Source organism: Hylobates moloch, unplaced genomic scaffold (assembly GCF_009828535.3).
Source record: "Hylobates moloch isolate HMO894 unplaced genomic scaffold, HMol_V3 SCAFFOLD_4, whole genome shotgun sequence".
In the NCBI taxonomy this organism is placed as follows: Eukaryota; Metazoa; Chordata; class Mammalia; order Primates; family Hylobatidae; genus Hylobates; species Hylobates moloch.
Genome location: NW_026652279.1, coordinates 109596875 through 109607332, shown reverse-complemented (window position 1 = coordinate 109607332; position 10458 = coordinate 109596875). Strand labels below are relative to the sequence as shown.

Genomic DNA, 10458 nt, shown 5'->3' with positions numbered 1-10458 from the left:
AGATTGTAGAGGGAATTGGAACTCAGATTAGCAATTGTTAACTTACTGACAAAAAAGTAAAATACTAACTACTAGACCCAAACTTCTATCCCAATATTTTAAGTCAAGATTGCATACTTATTTCAAAACAAATTTTTATTTAGATGTGCTTTGAGTTGCAGAGTATCCAACAAAGACACTCACTGTTTCTGTCTTTAAGATAAAATTTAGAATATTATATATATATATATATATATACACACACACACACACACATTTTATTCACACATATATAATCTTATATAATATGTATAATCCTAGCAGGTGGTATACCAACATCTTAATCAGAAAGTATTTAATTGAAGTTTGGGCTATGAAGAGTGTCAGACTTGATTATCCTTTAAGAGTGTCATTTGCTTATAAGAACGTAGTGTGATTTATAGCGATGTCAGAATAGCCCAGATGTTTTAAATGGAAAAAATTGAGTGTACATTAATTTTGCACTGACCTGTAGTTCTGAATTTACCTTTTTGTGAAAATTCTTCGTTCTTTTCTTTTAGGTTGTAAAGCTGTCTGAAATAGTGACCTTAGCGAAGCAAGCACATGTGGATGTGAAATTTCAGTTGCCAATATGATCTGAAAACCCAGTGGATGGCTGAAGGTGTTAAATGTGCTATAATCATTAAGAATACTGTGTTCTGTGTTATTGTTCTTTTTCTTTTTAGTGTGTGGAGATTGTAATTGCCATCTAGGCACACAAACATTTAAAAGGATTTGGTCTGCATTTAATTGTACCATTCAGAATGGACTGTTTGTACGAAGCATGTATAATGCAGTTATCTTCTTTCTTTTGTTGCAGCCAGTCTTTTTTGCTTCTCCTACAAAACGTAACTTGCAATTTGCCAGTTTATTGTTGTTGGATACAAGGTTCTTCATTGATAAGAGTCCTATAAATAAGATAAATATGAAGATAAAGCTTTATTCTTTAGTGTTAAAATACAGTATATCTAATAACTATCCTCATTAGTAGAGCAGTATATTAAAACAATGTTTTATGTAAAAAGTGTTTATCTTCAGCACCAAATACATAATAAATGTATCAGTCACTATTTATAAACAGAGCTTTCAAACACTCCTCAGAATATTCTTCTAAGTATTTTGATGAAGTAACCTTGTAATTATTTGAACATTGTTTTAATCATTAGGAAACACTGATTAACTGCAAGTCTTCATGATTCTGTCATATTAAGAAGCACCTGTAGGTTTGTTTCGAATAAAGGCATATTTACCAAGGACTTGTAGACAAAATTAAGAATGTCAATTTAAGTTAATAAAAATCTCCCAATATGATTTGGGTTCATGGCTTTTGTTTGCTTGTTTTGAAGTAAACACAGTAGAAGTTGATGTGTTCATTATTGCAGTATAGAGGTCTAAGCACCAATTCGTAGATCATATACTTGCCATGACAGTGGTTTGTTTGTTTTTGTTTTTCAGTCAGGGTCTCACTCTTCACCCAAGCTGGAGTGCAGTGGTATGATCGTGCTCACTGCAGCCTCTGCCTCTTGGGCTCAAGTGATCTTCCCACCTGAGCCTCCTATGTAGCAGGGACTACAGGCACGCACCACCATATGTGTGGTTTTTTTTTTTTTTTTTTTTTTTTTTTTTGGTAGAGACAGGGTATCACTATGTCGCTTAGGCTGGTTTCTTACTCCTGGGCTCAAGCAATCCTCCTGCCTTTGCCTCCCAAAATGTTGAGATTACATGTATGAACTACTGCACCCAGCCAACCATACATATTATACAGCTACATATAGATAGATAGTTCACTGGAAGTCTGCTATTTATGTGTATGCCATCTAGTATATTCTCTAAAGGAAACAGAGGGGAGAATTGAATCCAAGATGCCTAACTTCAAAGCCTTTTCTTAACTATTTTACTGGGGAAGAGAGAAGCTGATTTATTTTTTGGTCTTGGACATGTCTAAATTTGTATGATGTTTTTGTTTTTGTTTTGAGACGGAGTCTCACTCTGTTGCCCAGGCTGGAGTGCCATTGCATGATCTCAGCTTACTGCAAGCTCCGCCTCCCGGGTTCACACCATTCTCCTGCCTCAGCCTCCCAAGTAGCTGGGACTACAGGTGCCTGCCACCACGCCTGGCTCATTTTTTGTAGTTTTAGTAGAGGCGGGGTTTTACCTAGTTAGCCAGGATGGTCTCGATCTCCTGACCTCGTGATCTGCCTGCCTTGGCCTCCCAAAGTCTGTATGATGTTTTATATGGTAACAGGTGGATATTTTTAGACAGATTGTAGTCACATTATTCTTTTTGTCCATATATGTATATATATGTGTGTGTGTGTATATATACATATTGACCTTTTGCTCACTGCATAAAACCGTGGAAGGAAATATTGATCAAGCAGTAGACTATTTAACCATACTGATGGATTTGAAAACTTCTACCTATTGTGATGTTCTTTTTTTTTTTTTTATTATTATACTTTAGGTTTTAAGGTACATGTGCACAATGTGCAGGTTTGTTACCTATGTATCCATGTGCCATGTTGATTTCCTGCACCCATTAACTCATCATTTAGCATTAGGTATATCTCCTAATGCTGTCCCTTCCCCCTCCCCAAACCCCACAACAGTCCCCGGAGTGTGATGTTCCCCTTCCTGTGTCCATGAGTTCTCATTGTTCAATTCCCACCTATGAGTGAGAACATGCGGTGTTTGGTTTTTTGTCCTTGCGATAGTTTACTGAGAATGATGTTTTCCAGTTTCATCCATGTCCCTACAAAGGACACGAACTCATCATTTTTTATGGCTGCATAGTATTCCATGGTGTATATGTGCCACATTTTCTTAATCCAGTCTATCGTTGTTGGACATTTGGGTTGGTTCCAACTCTTTGCTATTGTGAATAGTGCCGCAATAAACATACGTGTGCATGTGTCTTTATAGCAGCATGATTTATAGTCCTTTGGGTATATACCCAGTAATGGGATGGCTGGGTCAAATGGTATTTCTAGTTCTAGATCCCTGAGGAATCGCCATACTGACTTCCACAATGGTTGAACTAGTTTACAGTCCCACCAACAGTGTAGAAGTGTTCCTATTTCTCCACATCCTCTCCAGCACCTGTTGTTTCCTGAGTTTTTAATGATGGCCATTCTAACTGGTGTGAGATGGTATCTCACTGTGGTTTTGATTTTCATTTCTCTGATGGCCAGTGATGATGAGCATTTCTTCATGTGTTTTTTGGCTGCATAAATGTCTTCTTTTGAGAAGTGTCTGTTCATGTCTTTTGCCCACTTTTTGATGGGGTTGTTTATTTTTTTCTTGTAAATTTGTTTGAGTTCATTGTAGATTCTGGATATTAGCCCTTTGTCAGATGAGTAGGTTGCAAAAATTTTCTCCCATTCTGTAGGTTGCCTGTTCACTCTGATGGTAGTTTCTTTTGCTGTGCAGAAGCTCTTTAGTTTAATTAGATCCCAATTGTCAATTTTGGCTTTTGTTGCCATTGCTTTTGGTGTTTTAGACATGAAGTCCTTGCCCACTCCTATGTCCTGAATGGTATGGCCTAGGTTTTCTTGTAGGATTTTAATGGTTTTAGGTCTAACATTTAAGTCTTTACTCCATCTTGAATTAATTTTTGTATAAGGTGTAAGGAAGGGATCCAGTTTCAGCTTTCTACATATGGCTAGCCAGTTTTCCCAGCACCATTTATTAAATAGGGAATCCTTTCCCCATTTCTTGTTTTTGTCAGGTTTGTCAAAGATCAGATAGTTGTAGATATGCGGCATCATTTCTGAGGGCTCTGTTCTGTTCCATTGATCTATATCTCTGTTGTGGTACCAGTTTGCAGATGACATGATTGTATATCTAGAAAACCCCATCGTCTCAGCCCAAAATCTCCTTAAGCTGATTAGCAACTTCAGCAAAGTCTCAGGATACAAAATCAATGTACAAAAATCACAAGCATTCTTGTACACCAATCACAGACAAACAGAGAGCCAAATCATGAGTGAACTCCCATTCACAATTGCTTCACAGAGAATAAAATACCTAGGAATCCAACTTACAAGGGATGTGAAGGACCTCTTCAAGGAGAACTACAAACCACTGCTCAATGAAATAAAAGAGGATACAAACAAATGGAAGAACATTCCATGCTCATGGGTTGGAAGAATCAATATCGTGAAAATGGCCATACTGCCCAAGGTAATTTATAGATTCAATGCCATCCCCATCAAGCTACCAATGACTTTCTTCACAGAATTGGAAAAAACTACTTGAAAGTTCATATGGAACCAAAAAAGAGCCTGCATCGCCAAGTCAATCCTAAGCCAAAAGAACAAAGCTGGAGGCATCACGCTACCTGACTTTAAACTATACTACAAGGCTACAGTAACCAAAACAGCGTGATGTTCTTAAAGTGTGATCAGATGTATATACTATGAGAGGCAGCATAACGTAGTGATGATGAGCACAGACTTTGAAAGTAGACTGTCTGCTTTGAATCTGGATCCACTACTTACTAGCTATATGAGGGCTTCTTTTGTTTTTTGTTTTTTTGAGACAGGATCTCTGTCAACCAGGCCGGAGTGCAGTGGCACAATCGTGACTCTCTGCAGCTTCAATCTCCTGGATTCAAGTGATCGTCCTGCCTCAGCCTCCTTTTGTAGCTGGGACTACATGTGCCTGCCAACATGCCCAGCTAATTTATTTTTTATAGAGATGGGGTCCTGCTACATTGCCCAGGCTGGCATCAAGCAGTCTTTCTGCCTTAGAATAAGTTTTAATGGTAGTGTCCCTCAGTTTACTTAGCTCTTTTCTTATCAGTGAAGTTTATTTAGTAAGGGAAGAGAACAAAAATACGTGAGAGACTTTATATGTAGAAAACACAATATGTATTTTTAGCCAAATATATATTTGGTAGTTTACATATATATGACAGAGTATCAGAGCCATAAACCATTTAAAATTGTAGCCGGGCACAGTGGCTCACATCTGTAATCCCGGCACCTTGGGAGGCTGAGGTGGGTGGATCACCTGAAGTCAGAGGAGTTGAGACCAGCCTGGCCAACATGGTTAAACCCCGTCTCTACTAAAAATACAAAAATTAGCCAGACCTGGTGGTGGGTGCCTGTAATCCCAGCTACTCGGGAGGCTGAGAGAGGAGAATCGCTTGAACCTGGGAGGCAGGCGGAGGTTGAAGTGAGCCGAGATCATGCCACTGCACTCCAGCCTGGGCAACAAAGAGCAAAACTCCATCTTAAACCAAAAAAACCCAAAAAACTGTGATAATTAAAAGCCTAGTCATTTAGTTTTTACTTTTTAAAGGTTCATTCCAAAGAATACCAGCCAGTGATTAACTAAGATTGGCATTATTTGTATTATTCAAGGTCTACTTAGGAGTTAAAAACAATGCTTGGTATATCAGAGAGGATATAATACAGATTATTGGTAATACTAGTGTTTTAGTTATCTATTCTTGCATAACAGATTACCCCAAACACTTAATGAGTTTCAAACAACATTTACTATCTCATTTATATCTCATATCTGTGGGTTTGGGATCAGTTTAGCTGGGATTAGTTCTGGTGCTGCAGTTATTCAAAGGTGTTTCTGAGCCTGGACGACCTACTTCCAAGGTGGCTAACTTGTATGGCTGTTGGCCAGAGGCCTCAGTTTCTTACCATGTGGACCTATCCACAGGGCTACTTGTGTCCTTGTGGCATGGCAGCTGGCTCTTTGCTGCCCGCCCCCCAAGCCACAGTGCCTTTGTGTTCTAGTCTCATTGTCACTTCTGCTGCACTGTTTATTAGAAAATCCAGCCCGCAAAGGGGAGGGAAATTAAGCTCCACTTTTTGAAGGGAGAAGCATCAAAGATTTTGTTAACATTTTTCAAAACCATCACAATTCATGCTTGGAGACTGAAAGAACAAACAATGGATGTTGAGTTAACTCAGAGTTTAGTAGCTGCTAGGACAGAGGTGGTACTTCAAATCTGCTAGGAGTTTGGAAGACTTCTGATGCTTGGAATGCAAGAAGAAGAGTGCATGGCTTCAAAGTGTTTCTTAAGTGGCTGAAGGGGAAAACTAACAAAGTATTAGGGAAGGCAAGGGAAAAATATTTCAAGGACAGAGTCATCAATGGTGTCTAATGCAGCTCAGAAGTCAAGTATAGTAAGGACTAAAAAGTAACCAGTGGAATTGAGACTGTAACTAGTCTTCACAAGAATGATTATGGAGAATGATTGTGGAGAATGGAGACTTGAAACAACCAGCTGGTAGCTACTTAGACACCTTCACACCTCATTTCCTAAAACACATACAACCTTGAGTATTCTTTATGCAGTGCTGATACTTGCTTCCTTGTGGCCTTACCGGCTTCATATGAAAAAAGCCTATTTTAACATTTGAGTTCTTTAAGGTATAGTTGAGTAGATACTAGACTACTATGGTTTGTAGCAAGAGTATAACCAGTTTTGACTATTAACCTTGCAGCTGCAAAGCCTAGACTAAGCCAGCTTGATTCTGGCACTTGGTAGCAGATGCCCATGAAGTGGGAAAATAAGCAGGTAAAAACCAAAAAACAGAAACCAACTCTCAAAACTCCAGCAGAGGGCAATGAAGCTGTTAATATTTTGGTGAGTTGTTTCCATCTGGCAAAGAATTCTATTTAAAGAGGTTGCAAGGCCAGGCGTGGTGGCTCACGCTTGTAATCCCAACATTTTGGGAAGCCAGGGTGGGCAGATCATGAGGTCAGGAGACCGAGACCATCCTGGCCTAACACGGTGAAACCCGTGTTAGGTTTCTAAAAATACAAAAAATTAGCCAAGCATGGTGGCGGGCACCTGTAGTCCCAGCTACTTGTGAGGCTGAGGCAAGAGATGGCATGAACCCAGAAGGTGGAGGTTGCAGTGAGCCGAGATCGTGCCACTGTACTCCAGCCTGGGCGACAGAGCAAGACTCTGTCTCAAAAAAATAAAGAAGTTGCAAAATGGTGGATGTAAATGTTGGATGGTGGGTCAAGGATAGAGGTCTGTAGTTAGTCATGCTCTTTTGTCCTGTCAAAATGTAAAGGGTGAGGAAAGTCCTGTGGGTTTTAGATTTCTATAATTTAACGTGTAGTGGTAAAAAAGATTTAGAGGTTTGCAGTATAAAATGAGGAAAAAAGTAGGCTGGGCGCAGTGGAGCACACCTGTAATCCCAGCACTTTGGGAGGCTGAGGCAGGTGGATCACCTGAGGTCAGGAGTTCAAGACCAGCCTGGCCAACATGGTGAAACCCCATCTCTACTAAAAATACAAAAACCCAGGCGTGGTGGCGTAAAATAGGGGAGATTATCCTGGATTTCCCTGCAGGCCTAATCTAATCACATGAACCCTTAAAAGCAAAGAATAATCCACAGCTGGAGGCAACAATTCAATGCCCCATTGCTGCCTCTGAGATGTAGGGTTTGTGTGCAAGGACTGGAGAGAGACTTTTAGCTGAGTGTGGCTGTTAGCTGACAGTGAGCAGGGATGTGGGGATCTCAGTCCTACAAGTGCAAGGAGCTGGATTTTGCTAGCCATCTGAATGCATTCTGAGGTAGGTTCTTCTCACAGCCTCCTGATGAGAGCACAGCTCACTGACTTCATGATTTTGGTTTTGTGAAATTAAGCAGAGAAACCAGCCAAACCCATCCAGATGCTTGACCTACAGAACTGTGAGATAATACGTTTGTGTTTTAGGCTGTGAAATTGCTGCTAATTTTTGATGGCAGAGATAGGAAATTTAATACACTATCATATTTATGCTTCTGTGCATAAGTTATAATAAGCCAGCTCTTAAACTGAAAGATGAGTTTTTAAAAATAAGGGCCATTTTTTTAAAATTGGAAATTAAAATTCTGTAATGGACTGATTCTTTTATAAAAAACAATTACTAGAAAAGTGAAATTTTCAAAAAGCACAGAAAAGCCTCAATTCTTTTATTCATTTATTTTTGATTCTACAGGATAAAATTGCTCTTTCAAACTTCTATAAAAGTTTCTAAATATTTTAAAATATCTGTTTGTGGACTGGCATCAGTCCACAGATAATATTTTGAGTAGGACTGAAAAAAGCTCCATCACATCCAATTTGTGAAGATATAAACACAAATTGGAAGTAGGCTATAAACAAATGTCTAGGGATAAGAGACTCAGCATTGAGTAGTTGTGGTTAACATTATGGTACTCACAGCTATGTAAATCTGCGAAAACAATTGCCATTAACTAAAGAAGTCATGACTGCTGGGTGCCCTAGAGTCTAGTCAGCACTAATACAATAACACAGAAATCACTAAGTTTAGCAAGTTGGGAGAGGTATTGAAAGGGCCAGGAGTGGCCTAAGCTTCTTGGTTCATTTGTTGCTAATTGTATTAGTCCATTTTCACACCACTAATAAAGACATACCTGAGACTGGGTAATTTATAGAGGAAAGAGTTTTAATGGACTCACGGTTCCACATGGCTGGGGAGACCTCACAATCATGGTGGAAGGCAAGAAGGAGCAAGTCATGTCTTACCTGGATGGCAGCAAGCAAAGCGAGAGCTTGTGCAGGGAAACTCCCCCTTATAAAACCAGTGGCTCACGAGCCGTAATCCTAGCACTTTGGGAGGCCGATGTGGGCAGATCACCTGATGTCAGGAGCTCAAGACCAGCCTGGCCAACATGGTGAAACCCTGTTTCTACTGAAAAAAAAAAAATACAAAAATTAGCCAGGCATGGTGGTGTGTGCCTGTAATCCCAGCTACTCAGGAAGCTGAGGTAGGAGAATTGCTTGAACCCGGGAGGTGGAAGTTGCACTGAGCCGAGATTGTGCCATTGCACTCCAGCCTGGTGACAGAGCAAGACTGCATCTCAAAAAAAAAAAAAAAACCCAAAAACCAAAAACCAAAAAACCATCAGCTCTCACAAGACTTATTCACTGTCACGAGAACAGCACAGGGAAGACCCACCTCTGTGATTCAATTACCTCCCACCAGGCTCCTCCCACAACACATGGGAATTGTGGGAACTATAATTCAAGATGAGATTTGGGTGGGAACACAGTCAAACCATATCACCAACAAAACAGTAACATCTATTAATGTCTTCAATAGGAGTTGATTGACCACCAGTTGAGACCCTGCAGTTCATCAGTTGAGAGTGACAATTCCAGAGTGACCAGCTGAGCATGTAATAAGAAGGAAACTGGAGAAAAGCCTCAACTACTTTATGATTATTCCTATGATTTGTTCTTAAAGCAGAGAAGCATCTTTTTATTTGTTTTTGATATCCTTGTTTGATGAAACTAGCATCGTTTTAGAAAAAAGATCTTTGTTTTAGTAAAGATGACACATACTCATTTAAAAAATAAACCCCTTTAAAACTAGAAATGATACAAGAAAGTGCAGACAAGTAAAAATCACCTGCAGTGCCAGAACCCAGAAATAACTAATGTTAACAGTTTTGTAAACAATCTTCTGGTCGTCTCTACATAGGAGCATATGTGGATAGATATGAATACACTTTTATATAAATAGGATCATATACATAATGTTCTATAATCTGCATTTCTTCAGCCAAATAAGGATCTTTCCATGGCATCAAATATAGGACTACATAATTTTTAATAGCTGCACATACAAGAGAATATATATATCATGGCTTATTTAACCTAGTCTTGCATTTATTGATATTTGGTTTATATGTCTTTAACATTATAAATAACAGGTGAACACTCTGGTGCATATGTCTTTCAGCACATAGGTAATTTCTTCTTAGGGTAAAAACCTGTAAGTGGAATAGCTGTGTAAGAGCATGAACCGCTTTCCAGAAAGTCTCTTTTGGTTACTCTTCCATTCATAATGCACAATAATATTTCCATACTTGATAACACTGTATTGCTAATTCCAATGGGCAAAAACCATGTCCTGTTTAATGTTGATTGAGCTTTCATCTGTTGACTGGGCATTTGTGGAAGTGTATGTGTGTGTGTGTTTGTGTGTGTCAGCGTGTGACTTCCTTTTCATGGTTTTTTTTTTTTTTGAGACAGAGTCTCACTCTGTCACCCAGGCTGGAGTGCAGTGGCGTGATCTTGGCTCACTGCAAGCTCCGCCTCCCGGGTTCACACCATTCTCCTGCCTCAGCCTCCCGAGTAGCTGGGACTACAGGCACCCGCCACCACGCCCGGCTACTTGTTTGTATTTTTAGTAGAGACAGGGTTTCACCGTGTTAGCCAGGATGGTCTCGATCTCCTGACCTCGTGATCCGCCCGCCTCAGCCTCCCAAAGTGCTGGGATTACAGGTGTGAGCCACCGCGCCCGGCCCTTTTCATGTTCTTTGACTGTTTTTCTATTGAGTGTTCATTCTTCCTAGTATTAATAACTTTTTGTATATTTGAGATTAACCATTTTTGCCTATTATGTATTTTATATATATGTCATATGTCATTTTTTTTTTTTTTTTT

At 39.5% G+C, this 10458-nt stretch overlaps 1 protein-coding gene across 1 annotated transcript in view; it reads left to right on the top strand.

The window, feature by feature from the left end:
• SUCLA2 (succinate-CoA ligase ADP-forming subunit beta) overlaps window positions 1-1329 on the top strand; it is a 59528-nt gene extending 58199 nt beyond the window's left edge. The window contains exon 11 of the mRNA XM_032150851.2: window positions 540-1329. Coding sequence (XP_032006742.1) covers window positions 540-614 — 75 coding nt within the window. The 3' untranslated portion in view covers window positions 615-1329. The remainder of the gene's footprint in view (window positions 1-539) is intronic.
• Window positions 1330-10458: the final 9129 nt, after the last annotated feature.